The 22,538-nt window shown below is 48.6% G+C and overlaps 1 protein-coding gene across 1 annotated transcript; it reads right to left on the bottom strand.

The window, feature by feature from the left end:
• Window positions 1–15,012: 15,012 nt before the first annotated feature.
• Window positions 15,013–16,368, bottom strand: LOC123356684 (zinc finger protein 271-like; the record flags this gene model as incomplete). The annotated part of the gene is made up of 1 exon (XM_045000090.1): window positions 15,013–16,368. A coding segment is annotated over one exon (1,356 nt), but the record flags the coding sequence as incomplete, so codon positions are not given.
• Between the last annotated feature and the right edge of the window lie 6,170 nt (window positions 16,369–22,538).

Raw genomic sequence — 22,538 nt, 5'->3', positions numbered from 1 at the left:
AGGATAAGATGAGATATGATTGCACTCTTTAAATATATCAGAGGGATAAATACCAGGGAAGGAGAGGAATTATTTCAGCTCAGTACTAATGTGGACACGAGGACAAACGGATATAAATTGTCAGTCAGGAAATTTAGGCTTCTCTGCATTAATGGTCTCTGAGCAGTTCATGATTCTCTCTAACATTGCAGTTCTCCTCAAATACTTGCTGAATAATTACTGTGCACTGTTGTTGGTCTGGAGCTCATCTGAGAGCACTTTACTCAGCATCTCTCTGTGAGGTCACCACCTCCCCACCACCTTGGACCAATAGTCTGAGGTCCTGCAAAAGGCCTTTGTGATGTCACTGCCACACCCCTCCCTTGCTGTGCTAATGTCCTGCCCCTGGCCAGGCACTTTGGAGGTTTGAGCTACTCCCTGGGGATCACCCCACTCCAGGAGCGTTCGTTCTAGGCAGCAAGCCGGCTAGACAGGAAAACATCAGACGCTGCTCCCAATGCTACACTCCGTTTTTCAGAAATTAGTCGACTTTATGGCCAGAAGAGACCATTAGAGCTCACTAGAAGGCATTTTTCTCCAGCCCTCAGAACATTTGGTGGCTCTTTGCTGCCTCAGCTCCAGTTTCACAACATCTTTTTCAAATGAGGAAACCAAACCTGGAGGCTATTCCAGTATCGGTCTCACAGATGCCGTGTCACCTCCTGTGACTTTATTGACATAATCTGTAACTGTATAGATCACCGTTGCGACCACTGTTCTATATTTGCAGCCAATATTGTAGAATGGTTGTCGTGTAAGGGGTCTATGAAGAGGTTCTGATTGGCTGATTATAATGATGCTATCTCTAGATGTGTATCATTTTTGTAGTTGATGTTATGAATATTGGCTCTATGCTGTCTGTATTTCAAACTTGTGCCATAATGGAGGAGTAAACAGCTACCTTGTTAGAAGTGGCTTTACCAATAGATGGAACCTGGGATTTAAAATCTAAATGATCACACTGTGTTTGGGATCCATTTGAATTCCCCTTCCAGGTCTTTGACACTTTCATCTCCACTCATAGCGACTCTGATATAGGATTAAAGAATTCAAAGCATCATCTCCAAGCACAGACAACAGAGAATGCTTCATCACATGACACTTTGAGAAGTGGATGGATAGAATGTGATAAAGATAAACTCTGCCTGGCTCAGACAAAGGGTAACAGTTCTGCAGTGATGAGGAAGGAGGGAATCTCTGAGTCACCCGTCCACGGTCGGGTCTTCCCAGTGCTCCCGAGCTGGAGAGTAAAGAACACCATCGGTCCCGCCGTGAGACTGAGGAACAGGAGGCCTGTCACCCCCATTCCTGCCGTCCTGCATTCCTGGTGTCCAGCCTCCCACAGGGCCTCCCTGCCAGCGAGGAAACCCACCCGTCGTCTGGACGCCCCAGGGCTCCTCCTCAACGGCTCTAAACCAGCCAGAGAGTGGAAGGTCCTGGGCCTCGCGCCGGCCCATGGGATCCGCTGCACCTGCACAGGGGGGAAAGGTTTCTGTGCTGGGGCATCGTTTAATGTTTTCCGGTTTCCAAGGGAGGGTTTCTGGGCCTGAGCGTTAAGCTCCCAAAGCCAGTCACTGTTTCATTGGATTCATTGTTTGCATTTTCCCCTCTTCCCCCAGTTTTCTGTACCTTTACCCTGACTACACTGACCTTTGTTTGTGCCAAACCACCTTGTCTCCTCTTTATTTTATTTACAGCTCACAAGGAGGGAGGCTAAATCCACTGGTGATAGAGACAGGAGGGAGTCGAGTTTGTATCTTCTGAGAAAAGGGGCGTTTTCCTTTCCTATTTCTCCCCTGCCATTGCTAACGTTTTCCTTTTGAAGCGCTGCCTTATTCAGCTTGAGGTAACATTACCTTTTGAGATAAAAACTACAAAATACAGAACTAGAGAAATTTTTTAGAAATCTGGGATTTAGACATTTTATTTAAAGCAAGGGGGGGGGTGTCGGAGTTTCTGAGAAGGTTTTTGTTTGCAAGAAGCAACATTGTTGGGTCTGTTATTGTACCAAGGGGGGAGATGGTTGTCTATAAAGGAGGGGTGAAAACTAAATGCATCTGATGAGGATGGGATTTGAACCATGTGTGCAGAACACAATAGATTAGCAGTCCACCACCTTAACCACTCAGCCACTTCATCTGAGCTGTAAAAAAAGAGACAGGAGGAGAAATCTAAGGCCAGCAGAGATAGGGACACTAAGGAGTTTTTAAATCCTAAGCGTAAGCAGGGGCTGAATGAGCTCCCCCCTCACAACTAGTGAGGAGCTGGGGGAAGACTTCAGGAACAGGCCGTGTTTGCACAGACACCCCTACTCTGCCCAGCTATGCAGCATGAGGGGGCCGCTTCCCCAAAATGACCAGTTTGGGATGGTGGTGGGTTGCAAATCACTTTAGGATTGAGTGCAATGAAATGTTATTCTCCTCCCTGTACGAGTGAAGGGCAGCGGAACGTACCTAGGCCGTCCTGACGGAGGGGTGGGTGGGTGAGGAATCGCTTTCATTGGACTGCAGAGAAGTGATTGAGGACGTCACCCTAACCCAGTGGTCCCCAAACACGTCACACTGCGCCCTCATATCTATGGCTGTGGCCCCTCGGAAGCCGCGGTCGAGAACCGGGGCTGGGAGTGGGGCCGTTGCTTGCTGGGGAGGGGGGTGTGGACAGGGGTAAGGGGGTCGAGGCCGGGCTGGGAGCCAGGGGCCCAGGCTGAGGGTGGGGTTGGGGAAGAGCTGGGACAGAGTGGGACTGAGTGTTGCTCCCTCCCTGCCCTCCATGGGGGCTGGCTCAGGCCCTGAGGTGCCCCTATCAATCTTCCTCTGTGTCCCCCTAGGAGTCACGCCCCACATTTTGGGGACCACTGACCCCTACTCGCTCAGCAGGGGCTAGTGATGCCAAAGCCCAGGGAAAGGGAGAACAAGTGCGGGGGCCCCAGCACCGGAACCCTGCCCCCCCCACTTCTGTGTGTGGCTCCGCCCCCTTCCACACCTTCCACCCACGGCCCCACCCACTGTCACCTCTGTTCCACCCCTTCCCCCACTGGCCCCACCCGGTCACTCCTTTACCCCAGCCCCGCTGCGGCCCCGAGACCAGAGACGCTCTGTGCCCCTGCTGCAGCCCTCGGGCCGTAGCAGGGAGTGGGAGCTCCTCCAGCCCTGGGGCTGACATGGGGGAGACTTTCCCAGGGGGGCCTAATTTGGCCAGGGCCCCTAGTCATGGGTCCCACTGCCCCCTTGCCGACGCAAGGTTTGGGGAGGCTGAGCCCCCCCCCAGCCTCCATTAGGAGCCGCCCAGGCTACCTCTGCTCAGTGGGTGGCCAGTCTCCCTGTGTCTCTGCTGTTCGTGCTGGGGAGCCCGGCCGGCCTTAGGGGTGGGGCCCCCGGCAGCCGCCCAGGGCTCCAGGGGGTCAAAGGGCACCGTGTGGCCATGCAAAGGTGCTCACTGCTCTCCCCTGTCCCAATGCTCCTCCGTGGCCCCACAGAGGGTGGGGGGAGCGAGGAGCAACACTATGTGCTCCATGCGTCCTGGTCACTTTCCCCACCTGGGCCGGGCTGTGAGGGGAGCATCAGAAGCTGCTGCTCTCTGCCCTCCCCTGACGCAGCCCGGCTGAGGAAAGTGACCTGGATGCAAGGAGCTCGGATGACGTCCCTTCTCGCCCCCCTGCCCCTGCTAGGGAAGGCTGCTGTGTGGTGTCTCCATGGCTGCACTTTCAGCGATGCAGGTTTCTCTCTCCCGTTGTTCCAGGGGCATCCTACTAGATAAAATTGAGCAAGAAATGCTTCCCAGTGGTTTTTAGGACTGGAATTGCTATTTTCAACAGCCATTGCCATTTTTTTTCTAGTTTTGTTTGTTTAAAAAGAAGACAGTGATATTGCACTGGCAAATTCCCCATAGAAACAAAGAATAATAAAGGCACCTCAACTTTTCCTCATTTATGGAGGACAGTCTTATAATATGCATCCAGATCTCCTCCAATCACACAAGCTGAAAATTAGTCCACTTTCCTGCAGCTCTGTAACCATGCGGGAACCAGTCCTGTCTGTGTTCTGTGCACATCCAAAATTCCTGCTGAATGACCCACCCTGGGAGCAAGTTACCAGTGACCCAGGGCTGGGGCGGAAGGAGGGTGCAGGTGTGTGGGGGGAGCCCAGGGCTGGCACGGCAGGGGGTGCGGGTGGGGGGGAGCAGAGCCCAGGGCTGGGGCAGCAGGGAGGTGCGGGTGGGGGGGAGGCCCAGAGCTGGGGCGGCAGGTGTGGGGGTCAGAGCCCAGGGCTGGGGCAGCAGGGGGGTGCGGGTCGGGGGGGCAGAGCCCAGACCTGGGGCGGCAGGGGGGGCGGAGTCCAGGGCTCGGGCAGCAAGAGTTATGGAGGGGAGCCCAGGGCTGGGGTGGGGGCAGCCAAATTTTTTTCCCTTGGGGCAGCAAAAAACCTAAAGCTGGCCCTGCCTCCACCCACCGTGAGGTAGGCAGGAGCGGATCATTATTATCCCTACTCAAAAGAGGAAGAAGCTAAGGCTGAGAAAGGAGAATTGACTTGTCTGAGGTCACACAGCCAGTCACTGGCAGAGTTGGGAATAGGACCCAAGAGCCCTGATTTTCAATATACCTGCCCCTGGAAATTTCCGCTACATGCATCCGACGAAGTGGGTATTCACCCACAAAAGCTCATGCTCCAAAACATCTGCTAGTCTATACAGTGCCACAGGACTCTTTGCTGCTTTTACAAACTAACCATCAGATCTTGAATTTCAGACATTGAATGACCTGAATAAAGAGCTCTCAGATGCGCTCCAGACCAACAACAGTGACAGTAATTATTCAGCAAGTATTTGAGGAGAACTGCAATGTTAGAGAGAATCATGAACTGCTCAGAGACCATTAATGCAGAGAAGCAGCAAAATCCATCAAACATAGAACTGGTTCTGACTTATTTCCTTGGTCTTAAAAGAGAACAAGGACCTGAGTCTCCTCCCTGTCAATAACCCCCTGCTCAGCCAATCAGGGTAGAGACTGAGGACGGGATGCTGAGGGTTCTCACCAGAGAGCCCAAAGGATGGCCCAGGTCACTGGTGGGGATCACTGCCCGAGCACTATTTCAGCCCCACATTTTTGGGTGGATCTCCCACAGTGGGAACTGCAGAGCCCTCCCCTGCAACAGATGGATCAGACTGAACAGGTTTCAAACCTCCAGGAGGCTCTTACCTTCTAAACAGGGATGGCTGTTTTCTAGTAAAATCACTAAAAGGGAAGGAGGAAACTCGAAAGAGGTTCCTCCTGGCGCTCACGTCCCTGAACCCGAATACTCTCTCAGTCCTCAGAGAGAGACCTGGAGAAGGAGACTTGCTGGAGCAAAGCCACAGGGGTCTCTGAGGTTTCCCTGGCCCCTCGCCCCTGTCCTGCCTCCCTGATGTCAGCATCTCTCTGTGAGGTCACCACCTCCCCACCACCTTGGACCAATAGTCTGAGGTCCTGCAAAAGGCCATTGTGATGTCACTGCCACACCCCTCCCTTGCTGGGCTAATGTCCTGCCCTGGCCAGGCACTTTGGAGGTTTGAGCTACTCCCTGTGGATCACCCCACTCAAGGAGCATTCGTTCTAGGCATCAGACGCTGCTCCCAATGCTGTACTCAGTTTTTTAGAAATTAGTCGACTTTATGGCCAGAAGAGACCATTAGAGCATCTAATCTGACCCCCTGCATATCACAGGCCTCCTGTAGGACACAATAGCTACTTTTGGGGCAAACACGTTCCAGAAAGGCATCTAGTCTTCATGAAATGACATCAAGAGATGGCGAATCCACCACTTTCCTTGGTAGCTTATTCCTGTGATGAATATTTGTGCCTTAGTTGTAATACGAATTTGTCTCTTTTCACCTTCCGGCCATTGGGTCTTGTTAGGCCTTTCTCTGCTAGATTAAAGAGCCCTTTAATACCCAATCTTTTCTCTCCATTAAGGCCCTTCAACACTTCAATGAAGTCACCTTTCAATCTTCTTTTGAGAAGCTAAACAGGTTGAGCTCTTTCAATAGCTCACTAGAAGGCATTTTTCTCCAGCCCGCAGAACATTTGGTGGCTCTTTGCTGCCCCAGCTCCAATTTCACAACATCTTTTTCAAATGAAGACACCAAAACTGGAGGCAGTATTCCAGTATCTGTCTCACTGATGCTGTGTCACCTCCTGTAACATTATAGACATAATCTGTAACTGTATAGATCACCCTTGCGACCACTGTTCTATATTTGCAGCCAATATGGTAGAAAGGTTGTCGTGTAAGAGGTCTATGGAGAGGTTCTGATTGGATGATTATAATGATGCCATCTCTAGATGTGTATCATTTTTGTAGTTGACGTTATGAATATTGGTTCTATGCTGCCTGTATTTCAAACTTGTGCTCTGCTTCTGGGGAACACCCCAGATAAGTTGGTGTCAGTTCTGCCTAGCCTGCTTGATGGCCCATTAAGGACCATCAGCTCTACAATCGACCCATTGAGAGAAGGCAGATACGCCTTGTGACTCAGCAAGGTCTGCAGGGACCTGCCTATGGACAGAACTCGAAGGTTTTTCTATGCCACGTGCTGGATAGAGTGTCCTTGGGACAAAGAAAGCAAAGACCACATGGCAAGAGGCTATAAAAGGCTGATGCCTCATCTCCATCTTATTTTCAGTCCTGCTTCATGTCTCCGGAGGTACTTTGCTACAAACTGAAGCTCTATACATAGAATCATAGAATCTCAGGGTTGGAAGGGACCTCAGGAGGTCATCTAGTCCAACCCCCTGCTCAAAGCAGGACCAAACCCAACTAAATCATCCCAGCCAGGGCTTTGTCAAGCCTGACCTTAAAAACCTCTAAGGAAGGAGATTCCACCACCTCCCTAGGTGACCCATTCCAGTTCTTCACTACCCTACTAGTGAAAAAGTTTTTCCTAATGTCCAACCTAAACCTCCCCCTCTGCAACTTGAGACCATTACTCCTTGTTCTGTCATCTTCTACCACTGAGAACAGTCTAGATCCATCCTCTTTGGAACCCCCTTTCAGGTAGTTGAAAGCAGCTATCAAATCCCCCCTCATTCTTCTCTTCTGCAGACTAAACAATCCCAGTTCCCTCAGCCTCTCCTCAGAAGTCATGTGCTCCAGCCCCCTAAGCATTTTTGTTGCCCTCCGCTGGACTCTCTCCAATTTATCCACATCCTTCTTGTAGTGTGGGGCCCAAAACTGGACACAGTACTCCAAATGAGGCCTCACCAGTGCTGAGTAGAGGGGAATGATCACATCCCTCGATCTGCTGAAAATGCCCCTACTTATACAACCCAAAATGCCATTAGCCTTCTTGGCAACAATGGCACACTGTTGACTCATATTCAGCTTTTCGTCCACCGTAACCCCTAGGTCCTTTTCTGCAGAACTGCTGCCCAGCCATTCGGTCCCTAGTCTGTAACAGTGCATGGGATTCTTCCGTCCTAAGTGCAGGACTCTGCACTTGTCCTTGTTGAACCTCATCATATTTCTTTTGGCCCAATCCTCTAATTTGTCTAGGTCCCTCTGTATCTTATCCCTACCCTCCAGCGTATCAACCACTCCTCCCAGTTTAGTGTCATCTGCAAACTTGCTAAGGGTGCAGTCCACACCATCCTCCAGATCGTTAATGAAGATATTGAATAAAACCGGCCCCAGCACCGACCCTTGGGGCACTCCACTTGATACCGGCTGCCAACTAGACATGGAACCATTGATCACTACCCGTTGAGCCCGACCATCTAGCCAGTTTTCTATCCACCTTACCGTCCATTCATCCAGCCCAGACTTCTTTAACTTGCTGGCAAGAATACTGTGGGAGACTGTATCAAAAGCTTTGCTAAAGTCCAGAAATAGCACATCCACTGCTTTCCCCTCATCCACAGAGCCGGTTATCTCATCATAGAAGGCAATTAGGTTAGTCAGGCATGACTTGCCCTTGGTGAATCCATGCTGACTGTTCCTGATCACTTTCCCCTCCTTTAAGTGGTTCAGGATTGATTCCTTGAGGACCTGTTCCATGATTTTTCCAGGGACTGAGGTGAGACTGACTGGCCTGTAGTTCCCTGGATCTTCCTTCTTCCCTTTTTTAAAGATGGGCACTACATTAGCTTTTCTCCAGTCGTCTGGGACCTCCCCCGATCGCCATGATTTTTCAAAGATAATGGCCAATGGCTCTGCAATCTCATCGGCCAACTCCTTTAGCACCCTCGGATGCAGCGCATACGGCCCCATGGACTTGTGCTCATCCAGCTTTCCTAAATAGTCCCGAACTACTTCTTTCTCCACAGAGAGCTGGTCACCTCCTCCCCATACCATGCTGCAGAGTGCAGCTGTCTGGGAGCTGACCTTGTCTGTGAAGACAGAGGCAAAAAAAGCATTGAGTACACTAGCTTTCTCCACATACTCCGTCACTAGGTTCCCTCCCTCATTCAGCAAGGGGCCCACACTTTCCTTGACTTTCTTCCTGTTGCTAACATACCTAAAGAAACCCTTCTTGATACTCCTAACATCTCCGGCTAGCTGCAACTCCAAGTGTGATTTGGCCTTCCTGATTTCACACCTGCATGCCTGAGCAATACTTTTATATTCCTCCCTGGTTATTTGTCCAATCTTCCACTTCTTGTAAGCTGTTTTTTTGTGTTTAAGATGAGCAAGGATTTCACTGTTAAGCCAAGCTGGTCGCCTGCCATATTTACTTTTCTTCCTACACATCGGGATGGTTTGTTCCTGCAACCTCAATAAGGTTTCTTTAAAATACAGCCAGCTTTCCTCGACTCCTTTCCCCGTCATGTTATTCTCCCAGGGGACCTTGAGAGCCCTACAAAGGACTGAATGACCCATCCCAGCTCTGGAAGAACTCCAGAGACTTGATTTGAACCTGCAGTTTATTCCATCACTGCTACAAGCCTGAACCAAGAACTTTGCCATTACTGTGTGTAATTAATTCCTTTAAAAATTTTAACTCTCATCTATATTTCTTTCTTTTTATGAATAAACCTTTATATTTTAGATGCTGTAAGGGAAAATCCAGTGTTATCCAAGGCCTTGTAGGCCCAGGCCTCATGTCAGACTGCCAGGGCCGGCCAGACAAGCCAAGCAGGGGGGCACGGAGGAGACAGTGGAAAGTCCTAACAGTCCCCGACTGAAAAACAATTTTGTAATATCCCCTACTGTCAACACGTAACCGCATAGAACAGATAAGTAAGAACAGGAAAAGCCTAATATGGAAGAAATGTACTCCTGCTCCAATCAGCATTAACTTTGCAATATTTTTTTAGCAAAATAATAAGGAAATGATGTATGTAACTTGCATATTACGATTGTGGTTTCAAGCTTTATAAGGCTCTCTGTAACCAGCTTCGGTGAGGCCGTTTCCATAACGGTTCTCCCCTGCGTGCTTCTAATCAATAAAAGGCCTCAGGCTGATCTGACTGAAAACACAACACATGGATCAATTTTTCCATAACAACACTAAAAGATTTGCAAAAGCGTGATTTGTGGGTAAGACCTGACTTGCCTATTGACCTGCATCTGGGGCTTGGTCCTTTGGGGTCCTTTGAGAGAACCTTTTTTCTTTTACTGGGGTATTGGTTTTCATAACCATTCATCCCCATAAGGAGCGGGGCTGGTGGTGATACAAGGGAACTGGAATAGCTGAGGGAATTGCTTGTATGACGTCTGATTGGCCAGTGGGGTGAAACCAAAGTCCTCTCTGCATGGCTGGTGTGACGTGCTTTAATAGTAAAGGGCACCCAGCCTCGGGCTGTGACTGCCCTGCTCCAAGCAATTTATCCTGAATTGATACTCTCAGCAGTGTCCTGACAGAGGCTGCATTGTTACAGGGGTCGTCCGGGATTACAGCTGGGAACTCTCCGAAGCTCAGGATGCGCTTCCTCAGCTAGGGGAAGTATGTAACCCACACACCTCCAGGGTGTGGTGGGGTGTCCCAGCTAGTGGCACAGAGATCACTTAGAGGGAGCAACAAAACATGTCTTCTATACAGCCTTCGCTAACAGCCGGGTGGCTTTTAGTTTATGTTGTAGAGGCCCACACACTATCCTCCAGAGGTCCCCGGTTCAATCCCACCCACCGACAAGTCACCGACCCGGATCTGTCGGCATAACAGAGGCAGCTGCCACCCCAAGGAGAGAGCTGCCATGCCACGCCCAGCTGCAAAGAGGCACCAAACAGTGAGCTGACACCCTTCAGAGCTTCCTGTGATGAACTGAGGACAATAGCGTGGTGGTAAGAAGTGTTGCCCTCAGAGTGGCCTGGGTCAGAGCCCATGGGAGGCCCTGGGCTGCCCCCCACACACACGCCATCTGCTGCATCCTTCCCCCCAAAAGGGCCGAAACCCTGACCAAGAGGCAACATCCCCACGAGCAAAGGCCATCACGAGGCATCTGTCTTCAAAAGTTTGCAGAGGATGCGGGAGCAGAAAGGGGAGAGAGGATGAGGGTGGCTCTTGGGAAGAGGGAGGGAGGGAGCCTTATGGGAAGCTCTTGTTTACCGCCATCAACCCAATGATCAGATCATTGATGCCTAGAATCTTCCCGGACGTGTTGTAATTGATTGGATCTAGGTTTTAAAATGGGTACCACATTTGCAGACGGAGAAATGTCAGGGAGTTGAGTGGAAGGCCATTGCAAGCTCAGCTAATTAGGCAACGGGGCTTATGCCCCATCTAACAAGCTCCTTAAACAATAGCTCCCAGTTTTCATTCGCATTGTTCTGTTTAATGTTTTTCTCCAAAACACTTTTACTAAACCTTTGGGTCAGCTTTGGAAAGTTGGCCCTTTCAGTGCACCAAATATAAATATTGCTGGTGGGGACTGCCCTCTATTGGTCATAAGAACGGCCATACTGGATCAGATGAATGGTCCAGCCAGCCCAGAATCCTGTCCTCCCACAGTGGCCAATGCCAGGTGCCCACGAGGGAATCGACAGAACAGGGAATCATCAAGCGATCCATCCCCTGTCGCCCATTCCCAGCTTCCGGCAAACAGAGGCTGGGGACACTTCAAGAGCATGGTTTTCTATCCCTGCCCATCCTGGCTAATAGCCAATGATGGACCCGTCCGCCATCAACTTATCTGGTTCTTTGATGGACCTTGTTATAGTCTTGGCCCTCACAACATCCTCTGGCAAAGTTTCCCCAGGTTGACTGTGTGTTGGGTGAAGAAATACTTCCTTTGGTTTATTTTAAACCTGCTGTCTATTCCTTTCATTGGGTGACCCCAGTTCTTGTGTTATGAGGAATAAATAGCACTTCCTTACAGATCCAGACTAACACGGCTACCCCTCTGATACTTTCTCCAAACCCATCATCATTTTATAGACCTCTATCCTAGCCCCTCCTTAGTCATCTCTTTTCCAAGCTGAAAACTCCCCTCAGTCTTAGTAATCTCACCTCACATGGAAGCTGTTCCATACCCCAATCATTTTGGTTGCCCTTTTCTGTGCCTTTCCCAATTCCGATATATCTTTTTGAGATGGGTGTCCAGCTCCAGTATTCAAGATGTGGGCAGACCACAGATATATAGACAGGCAATATTATATTTCTGTCTTGTTAGCCATCCCTTTCCTAAGGACTTCCCAACATTTTGTTCGCTGTTTTGACTGCCGATGCATATTGAGTAGATGTTTTCAGAGAAGTATCCACAGTGACTCCAAGATCTCTTTCTTAAGTTGTAAGAGCTAATTTAGACCCCATCAGTTTAGATGTAGAATTGGGATCATGTTTTCCCATGTGCATTACTTTGCACTGATCCACATTGAATTTCATCTGCCTTTTTGCTGCCCAGTCACTCAGTTTGGTGACATCCCTTTGTCACACTTTGCACTCTCTTTTGGACGTAAATAACATGAGTTGGTTTGTTTCATCTGCAAATGTTGCCACCTCACTGTTTACCCCTTTTTCCAGATCACTCAGGAGTATGTTGAACAGTGCTGGTCCCAGTACAGACCCCAGGGGGACACCACCATTTACCTCTCTCCATTCTGAAAATCAGACCCTTTCTTTCTTGCCTTTGGATCAGTTACCTATCCCAGAGAGGACCTTCCATCTTATCCCATTTTGCTTCAGAGCCTTTGGGGAGAGACCTTGTCAAAGGTTTTCTGGAAATCTAAGTATACTATATCCACGGGATCACCTTTATCCACATGCTTGTTGACTCCCTCAAAGAATTATAGTAGATTCGTGAGGCATGATTTTCCTTTACAAAAACCATTCTCCATTATGTTCAGGAGCTCCACCATACGAGGATGCTTGAAATGAATGTGAACACTCAACATTTCGCTGTCCAAATGCATAAAAACCTAGCAAACCTGTCCATTAGCTGAAATCAGTTCAAATTCTCTAAGTGTCTAGTTTATGTTTTCATCAATTAAACAAAGGGATCATATGAATGTACATTTGCAGATCCCTCTTCTCCAGGGCTGTGCTGTGCAGAAGAACAAGAACCACATCCAGTTGGGGTTCAGGAGTCTGACGAGCAAAGGCAACTTGGTGTGGGCTAAAGTCACCAGCACTTTGGCTCCTTCACATTCAGCCAACGGCTGGGCCCCCAGGACAAGGCATGAGAAGAAGACAGTGGCTGTGAGCAGGAAAATAGCCACCAAGAAGCTGGCTAAAGCTGTCAAGATCCCCAGGGAGGTCACCATGCCCATGTCTAGAATGTACTGACTGCAGCGGGGACCAAAAAGGCAGAGAAAAGCCCTCAAAAGTTGTAAGTTGCCAAGCCCCAGAAGGTGATCAAAATCCTACCTAAAATCAAGACAGGATAAGGCTAATGTCACCTCCAAAGCCAGGGCTAAGAAGGTAACACTGAGAAAGAAGTGATTTCCATTGGGATGACTCCTGCTCCCCTAATGGCTCTGTTATGAATCACCATGGACCACCCGGAGAGATCAAAGTCCTGCAGGACAAACAGCCCCATGGACAGTATAATGAATTGGTGGCAGTGGGGGGGGGGGAAGTGCTGTGTTTTGTGTAGCACCTGCCAGGTGAGTGATGCACTGACAGGGCAGCTGCCCATAGCTCCCACATGAGCTCATTCTCTTCGATCTGCTCCTGCTGTTATTTCAGAGCCAGCACTAGCGGGAGTGTTCCCCTGTCACTTCACCAGCTATAGAACAGGCTCTGTCTGCAGCCCAGCTCTGATTAATCCCACTCGTTAATGTATTCCTACTGTGATACTTTCCCAGTTCTCTGCCTCATTCGAACATTCTGGTCAGAGACTGAATATGGGGAGGGATGGACTAATTTGTGTGACATTCGGTAAGTTGTCATCGTATGTGACTGAAACCTCTGCTGGAGGTGGGCAGGAGCCTGTTACACACATAAAATAGCTAAGCTTGACCAAACTACCTGCTACACATTCAAACCTTCCTGTACACATACAATAGAAATTGGGGCTCTGAGAAATGGCAACTTTTCTTTAACACAGATCATTGTTTTCTGTACTTCCAGAGGCACTGAAGTAGCAGCTGTTTAAAGGCAATGTGCTTTTATTTCATAATCAGCAGCAGAGCCTCTGTAAATTTACCACCTGTAGAGCTAATTGTTTCTAACTGCAGGGTTAGCCAGACCATTCAGTAACATTATCGCTCTGTTCACAAAGCCTTTGGTTAGTGATGAATCATGAGACTTATCCCTCCCTGCTGTAATTCCACTGACTCCAGTGTCTCTTTCCCCATTTCTGGTTCCAAGAAAATAAATTAAAACAACCATCAGAACTAACATGGCTGTGGGAAAGTGGAAATGTTGATAGCTCAAATAGTGCAGTTTCTTCTGTGTCTTGTGTGTGTCTATCTGCTTTGTGTGTGTGACCAGTGGGGCTTTTTGTTTTCTCCTGGCAGGTGCAACCATGTCAGATTTGTCTCTGGGGAGGGGCCAGAGAAAACAGACACCCTGGCCTTCGAGGTTGGGGTTAGGCAAAGGAATAACAACCCTGTCCCACAAAGAACAAAATATGTTACAGAAACAGTGGTAGGAACAGTGCTAGAGAAACTGGTAAATAATCACAATGCCCCGGCTTGAAGTAATCGGAAACACAGAATTCAAAAAGCAAAGCTCAGGGGCTATTGGGGGTTTATTCTCTGAGTTTAGCCATATGTTATAGCACAGGGAGCACTTTTGGAAGTCTCCCATCCCACAACTGGGGAAAGGAAAAGGATTCTTAGGTTCTAGCATGGATTGAAGGAGGATGGTGATGGGGAATAAGGGAATCCCCCTGACTTACCCTAACTACGTCTGTTGTTACAATGGGTGAAATGACTTTTTTTCCCTATCCCTGCCCTGTTCCTGCTCTTTGTTATAGTTCAATATAGTTTAAGTGAGGAAAATGATCATAAAAATATCTGCTCCCCAGCACAACCTGCAGCAACATCAGAACACCTGGGAATGAAACAATTTGTTCCCCAAGGGAGAACTCGATGACTAACAATTGCTGTGAAATGGGGGAACAGTATAACCGTGATGCTCAGGGTTTGTTTAGACTAGGGAAAGTGATGGAGTTCAGGTCAGGTCAAGGGGAAAGCTAATGCCAACCCCTGCACCTGGGCTGCATCTGCACTACAATTTTTTACATTAAGATCACTAACTTGAGCAGCCAACGCCATGTACAGCCCTAGTGGATGTCAGGCACAGGTAGTTTTTGCCTCAGTGTAGCTTGTTGGGATCAAACCTCTCTCCCCCCACCTGGAGGTGATGAACATTCCTGGCAGGAGGGACACACACTCCTGTGACTCAAAAGGAAAGGAGCTGATAGAAAAGATCACAGGACTGACCCCAAAGAAGGGTGAGCTGCAAAAGGCAGAAGCAGGCAACTGATCTGGTGGAGCTGAGACACCACAGTGAAGATGGTGCAAAAATCACTATGTGGGAATGAGCAAATGTGATTTAAAAATTTTTTTTTGGCCAACCCTAGTCAAGGGATTTATTACAGTTCTCTCTCATGTGGATTTTCCTATGTTTGATAAGGTTTGAGCGATGATTGAAGCTTTTCCCACACTCAGAGCATGTGTAGGGCTTATCCCGTGTGTGGATTCTCTGATGTAAGATGAGGTCTGAACGATTAAAGAAACATTTCCCACACTTAGAGCATCCATAGGGTTTCTCACCCATGTGGATTTTCCTATGTTTGATAAGGTTTGAGAGCTGATTGAAGCTTTTCCCACACTCAGAGCATGTGTAGGGCTTCTCTCCTGTGTGGATTCTACAATGTCTGATAAGGTTTGAGATCTGACTAAAGCTTTTCCCACACTCAGAGCACGTGTGGGGCGTCTGTCCTGTGTGGATTCTCTGATGTGTGATAAGGTGAGAGCGCTGCCCGAAGCTTTTCCCACACTCAGAGCATGTGTAGGGCTTCGCTCCTGTGTGGATTCTACGATGTCTGATAATGTCTGAGCTCTGACTAAAGCTTTTCCCACACTCAGTGCACGTGTAAGGCGTCTGTCCTGTGTGGATTCTCTCATGTCTGATAAGGTGAGAGCTCTGACTAAAGACTTTCCCGCACTCTGAGCATGTGTAGGGCTTCTCTCCTGTGTGGATTCTACGATGTCTGATAAGGACAAAGCTCTGACTAAAGCTTTTCCCACACTCAGTGCACGTGTAAAGCGTCTGTCCTGTGTGGATTCTCTGATGTGTGATAAGCTGAGAGCTCCGCCCGAAGCTTTTCCCACACTCAGAACATGTGTAGGGCTTCTCTCCTGTGTGGATTCTCTGATGTGTGATAAGATGAGAGCGCCGCCTGAAGCTTTTTCCACACTCTGAGCATGTGTAGGGCGTCTCTCTTGTGTGGATTCTACAATGTGTGTTCAGGGTAGACCTCTGACTAAAGCTTTTCCCACACTCAGAGCATGTGTAGGGCGTCTCTCCTGTGTGGATTCTCTGATGTCTGATAAGGTCTGAGCTCTGACTAAAGATTTTCCCGCACTCAGAGCATGTGTAGGGCTTCTCTCCTGTGTGGATTCTATGATGTCTGATAAGGGCAGACCTGTGACTAAAGCTTTTCCCACACTCAGTGCACGTGTAGGGCGCCTCTCCTGTGTGGATTCTCTGATGTGTGATAAGTTGAGAGCTCTGCCCAAAGCTTTTCCCACACTCAGAGCACGTGTAGGGCGTCTCTCCTGTGTGGATTCTCTGATGTCTGATAAGGTCTGAGCGCTGACTAAAGATTTTCCCGCACTCTGAGCATGTGTGGGGCGCTTTTCCGGTATGGATTTGCTGATGTGAGATGAGGGCAGAGCTCCGATTGAAGCTTTTCCCACACTCATGGCATGTGTAGCGTGTCTCTTCCAAGTTGATTCTGTCACTTGTTATAAGGTCTGAGTGGCTACTAAAGTTTCCCTCTGGCCTCCCCTGAGTCTCACAGGCTTTTGTTTTTTCTGGGAGTGCATAACTCCCGGAAACATTCCCTTTGGATCTTCCTGATAATGTCCCAGGTGGTTCTCCTTGCTCAGCATCTTCCTGATGGGGTTTCTCCTCCTCATTCTGACTCACCAGCCCATCACCTGATGGGAGACAGAGAGAATCCAGACACAGGTCACTCCCTTTGCCGGAAAGAAAGAAAATCTCAGAGAGAGGATTGGAAAGGGATGAACAATCCAAAATATGTGGGGGAGAGATCAAACCTATCAGGAGCTGATTTTCCCCAAAACCTTCCCCAGAGGAGAGAGGAAGGGATCAGTTTTGGTCTGCATCTCATGAGAACACTCAGGGGAAAGAGAGATTGGGGAGGGACCTGCTGCCAGTTGTCAGTCAGAATAGGAGGGAAGCCATGAGTGACATCTGCCGTAACGATTCCACATCTGCAGGGAACAATCCTGAACTTGGAGAGCTCACAGGGTCTTTGTAGGGCATCCCAAATGTTTCCTGCATTCCCACACAGTTGTTGAGTTGGTTTAACCAAGTCCTCACCTGTGCAGGCAGCTGTTTGAAGCACTTCTTTCTCAGAGCCCTGGAGGTCTGGGACCCATGGCTCTTCCCCTCGTTCCAGCTGGGAGATCACATCAGGTTTGGAAACTGGAAACCCTACTGCAGGCAAAGAAAACAAGGGAGGTCAGTGGAATTTGTGGGATACTTGTCACAAAGAATAGTCCATGGTTTTAACCCCCAGCTCATTTTTAGGAAGTAACATCCCAAGGCCAGCTTCCTTGGCTCAAAGTGGCAGGAGAGTTATTATGATTATAAATCATATTCATTACCTTAGTGCCTAAGGACCAACTAACAGTGGGTCCCCATTGTGCTAGGACAAGTACAAACAGAGAATAGTAGATGGCCCATGCCCTGAAGAATTTACAATTTAAATACACAAGACAGACACAGAATGGGGGAAGGGATAGACCCCACTGTTAGAACAGAGATATTCAGGCCTGCCTGTAAAGCCTATAGTTTAAGAACTTAGGTGTATTTTGTATCACTTAGCTACTTACAGGAGTGTGAAAAGAGAGAATCAAAATCACTGTCTGTATTTGTAAGGGCCTTCTCTTACTGTGACCGTCTGAGGCCTTGTTCTTAGGCTAAGGCCTTTGGCTAAGCAGCAGGGGCAGCCATAAGCTGGGAAGCGAAGGGTCACATCCTCACATCCCAAACCAGTCACACTGAAATAAGGTGCAATTGGGCTGTTAGGAAGATGATCCTGTCCTGATAGTGCCCATCACCACCAGATAAAGAAATAGATCTTAAGATGGATAAAGAAAACTTAGTTTGACAGCAGCCTGTCTGGCAAGAAATCACTTCTCAGTGCTTGTGGTTGTGAAACCCTCATTTCTGTATTGTTTTATCTTTATGGCCACCACTTTTACAATGTTAATCAGTCTGGTTCTCTAATTGTTTTTGTCTGCTGTACAATTAATTTTGCTAGGTGTAAGTTAATTAGGGTAGTGGGATACAATTGGTTAGAGAATTATGTTTCAATGTGTTAGGATTGGTTAATTAAATTTCAGTACAATGATTGGTTAAGCAAAGGTATCGCTGAGACTATTACTATATAAACTGAGTCAAACAGGAGGGGGAACAGGGGACACAGGGTAAATGCTCTGCGGCATCAGAGCTGGTAAGGGGGACACGGGGAAAATGCTCTGCGGTGTCAGAGCGGATAAGGGGGACACGCCGCCGAAGACCCCAGGCCCCCTGAATCCTCTGGGCGGCCCTGGGTGACAGTCATTCCCTTGTCTCTGTCGGGTATTCCATTGATGTAGGTTACTCCCAGACAGTCCTTAATGACCCATCCATATCACCCCATGACAGCTACATGAAAGCAAAGCACAGGAACTGGACGTTAGTCCAGTGAACACAGTGGAGGACAAGCTGCAATCCTCACACCCTGGTCAAAAAGGAGAGGCATGTGGGTCCCTGCCCATAGAGAGGGGCTGGCTACAGGCCTGATACCTGAGGGGCCATTCCTTGAGCAGACCATGGAGGCAGGTCAAAGGCTTCGCTACCCCAGAACTGTCACATTGCAAAAGCACATTTTGGGGAATTAGGAAATCTAGTGACTCTGGTGTAATGGGAGGGAGAATTAAACTCCCCCAGTGGGAGGAGAAGGCTGGGGAATTACACACTAACATTCAGGAGCAACAGCCTCTAATTCTTCTGGAAAAGGAGAAGGTCAGAAACAAGAACTGGGCCACACAGCCTCAGGAGGGACAGGCTCAGAGATCCAAGGAGCCTGGAGGGAGACAGCTTGTGGCTGCTGCAGATGGGGAGAGGGGGGACAAGACTCTCTCCAAACTCTCACTCTTCTTGACCCCGACCTGATTTTACGATCTATGACACAGTCTCACGTCTTGTGGGCAATTTCATACTCGCTAGAGGTAAGATGTCATAATCAGAGTATTGCTTATTAGCTTGGAACATGCGTGGAGGGGCAAGGAGGTGAACATAGATAAATGGGTTATTCAGGGCAGGTCGACACTACAGCCGGGATTGACGCTCTGAGATCGATCCAGCCGTGGTCTATTTAGTGATACGATTTAGTAAACGTGGCCTACGTTTGCTACAGTTCAGGGCCTTATATTAAGTTGAGGCTTTGTGAGAGTGGTTATGCTGAAGTCTGGGATTTACCTGAGGTTTGGGTAGGGATTCAGGGTTAAAGGTCTGGGATCCCCCATAGCTCTAGATCCCCAAACCTCTCCTCCCTCCCACTGATCCACCCAGCCCACTTCCTGGGTGCCCTTCCTCCACACTCCCCTCTCCTTCTTCCCATTACTGGCAGCTAGCACCACCTCCCGGCACCTTGGGAGCTTCTTCTGTTCCCTCCTCGTCTCTCATTACCTCCTCCCTCCCTGCTGCCTGCTAGTGTATGGGAGAGAAGGAAAAAAAGGGGGACAAAGAAACTTGTCAAACTTGGATGATGAATAAAGTTATTACTGTTCAGGTTCTTTAGAGACCCCACAGCTTCTAATAACCCAGGGGACAGGACTCCTTACCCAGCGAGGTCACCGTCTCATAGTTCTCCTGCATGACATCCCTGTAGAGGGCTCTCTGAACAGGGTCCAGCAGAGCCCATTCCTCCTTGGTGAAATACACAGCCACCTCCTCGAAGGTCACCGGCCCCTGAAAGAGCAAGAGTCCAACACTCAGTACCTGCTGCCCCACTCACAACCCCACTATTCACGGAACAGCAGCACCAGGGAAATGGAAGCTCCGGGAGGCACATGTTAACAGAGTCCCACCCCACCTTGCCTAGAGCATCCAGGAGGCATCAGAGGGTGGAAAGAGAGAACCTTTGTGTCTCCCAGCTGACAGATGGAAGCAGGGTCTTCACATTTATCACATAGCTACTAGCCAGAGATAGATATAGGCAATGGGGCTGTCTCTGGACCCTACTGGTGGCTCTCTGGTAGGAATCCCAACACTCTCCAAATAAAACATATGGAAGAAAGGGGGAAGTCAATAGTAAAGAATCTAAGTTAGAAAGTCAGAATTGTAGAAAGCTGGCAAGGGAAGCAATCAGAAATCAATGATCAACCAATGAAAATAAGAAGGAAGTTTTTAAAAGTACAAAATTAATCCTAACAATGGTAGTGTACATTACTAGATGGAAATGGCAGAATCATCAAAATAATGCAGAAGAGATAAAAGTGTTCAATAAATATTTCTCTCCTGGATTTGGAGAAAAACAGATGATGTAACTCATATCATAAGATGTTGACGCTGACAGTCTTTCCATTCCAACAATAACTCACGAGGACATTAAACAGCAGCTATTAAAAGTTAGATGTGTTTAAATTAGTGAGTCCAGATAACTAGAGTTTTGAAAGACCTGCTGGAGGAGCGTGGTGGACTGTTAATGTTGATTTTAATTAGGACTTGGAACACTTGGGAAATTCCAGAAGACTGGAATAAAACTAATGCTGTGCCAATATTTAAAAACTATCAAAGAGACGACGCAGCTAATGACAAGTGTGTCGGTCTGAAATCGATACTGGGCAAGAGAATGGAGCAGCCGATACTGGATTTCATTAATAAAGAAAGGAGGGTAATATAATTAGTACCCATTAAAAAGGTGTAGACACAATAGATCCTATCAAACTAACTGTATATCCTTACTGGATGAGATCAAAAGTTTGGTTGCAGCTAATAGTACTGATGTAATATACGTAGGCATATGAGTTGCTTCAGCACAATATTTTGACTAGAAAGGTACAAAATACACACGGCATACATTAAATAGATTAAAAACTGGGATTGTAAATAGGGAACCATGGTCGAGTGGATTTCCTTCTAGGGGGTTCCCACAAGGATTGGATCTTGGCCCTCTGCTATTTAACATTCTTATCAATGACCTGGAAGAGAATGTAAAATCATCACCGATAACGTTTGCAGTTGCCACAAAGACTGGGGGTGGGGGGTAACTAATGAAGTGTCAGTAGGTTCAGGCTCCAGCATTGGGAGTCTGGGAAGTTTTCCCATCCCTGGCTGGAGGGTTATTTCCTGTTCCACAAAGACGGGAAGTTCCATTCCCAACTCCTGTGCCTTGAAATTAGGCCCTATCTGACACTACAGTCCATATTCAGCATAGTGGCAGGATTATAATATGATTAGGACATGAGCCATTTTGTACAAGATGAGTCATGTGCGGTGTCAGTGGAAAAGTTATGATTTGCTGAATATGATACCTGTGTGCATGGATCATGTTTGCATCTGAAGTTATGGATATTGACTCTGTATCTGTCTTTCAAATGTGCTTACTCTGGGTAACAGCCACAACGAGCCTTTCAGGTACAACAATGAAGAAGCCAGACAGTGCTGATGGTTCAGCAACAAAGACATGTGACCAGACCACATGACAATGAACTTCATTTTGGTACCTGTATTTTTCCACAAACTGGACTGGGAACTGAGTTTAGAAAAAAGGGTTCCCGCCATATGGAAAAGCTACATAAGGTGGGTGTGACATCATCTCTTGGCCTCATTCCCTGCACAAGAGAACTCCTGGAAGCACCTGAGGAACAAAGACTGAACTGGGGGAAGTGCTGGTCCCAGGGTAAAGGGATTTCTACCTTGTGTATGGAAACTTGGGGGACGGCTTGTAACATCAGTCAGGGTGAGAAATTGCTAATTCAAATTCTATCCATCTAGTATGTTAGGCTTGGTTTGAGTTTTTGGTTATTTGCTAAGTAATCTGCTTTGATCTGTTTGCTAACACTTATCGCCGGGAAATTGGCTGTTGTCTTCTCTCTCTCCTTGAGTGGCTCAGGTAAAGCACTCAAGTAGCTTAGTTGGATGCCTGGCGCCACCTGCTGTCGTGTTGGGTGATAACAGGCCCTGGAGAGGCTGGCTGAATCTCCAGCAAAGCAGTGTGAGAAGGGCCAGCCCAACTAGAGGGTTAGAGGGCACAGCGGTTCCCAGAAGCCCCCCAGACTGCACCCTGGGGTGACAACCCATCACACCCTACATTACACAAGTCTCAGCAGGTTTGTCCATCCTGTCCCCTCCTTTCTCCACCCGAGATATTTCCTGCCTCCCACCACCTCTAGCAGCTCCCACCAGTGGTGAGCTCCAGCCGGGTGGCATGAACCAGTTGTTAAATTTAGAAGACTTTTTAGAACCGGTTTTTCCAGGATAAGCGGTTCTAAAAAAGCTTTTAAATTTAACAAAGGCTCGGGCAGCTGTCCACCCGGCCCCCGGCCCCAGCTCGCCTCCCCCTCTCCTGTGAACGCTCCGCCCTCCTTCTCCTCCCCCTCCCCTGCTTCCCACAAATCAAATGTTTGCAGGAAGCCTGAAACAAGCAGCAGGCAGGTAAGCTGGGCTGGGGGGGGGGGACAGCGCGCGCGGCCCAGTCCGGCTCCACCTGAGCGGCTCCCCCTGGCCCCAGCCAAGCACCCCTGGCTCGGGCTGATCCCGGCTGAGCGGCTCAGATCCGGCCCAGCATGGGCCCTGCAGCACCGGTCCCGGCCGAGCGGCTCCAGCCCAGATCGGGGAGTCGGGTCCTGTGACACCAGTCGTGGTCCTGGCAGAGCTGGCCGCGGTCCCGGCCGAGC

Source organism: Mauremys mutica, chromosome 26 (genome assembly GCF_020497125.1).
Source record: "Mauremys mutica isolate MM-2020 ecotype Southern chromosome 26, ASM2049712v1, whole genome shotgun sequence".
NCBI lineage: Eukaryota > Metazoa > Chordata > Testudines > Geoemydidae > Mauremys > Mauremys mutica.
The sequence above is the reverse complement of the archived record's forward strand: the minus strand, read 5'-3'. Positions and strand labels throughout refer to the sequence as shown.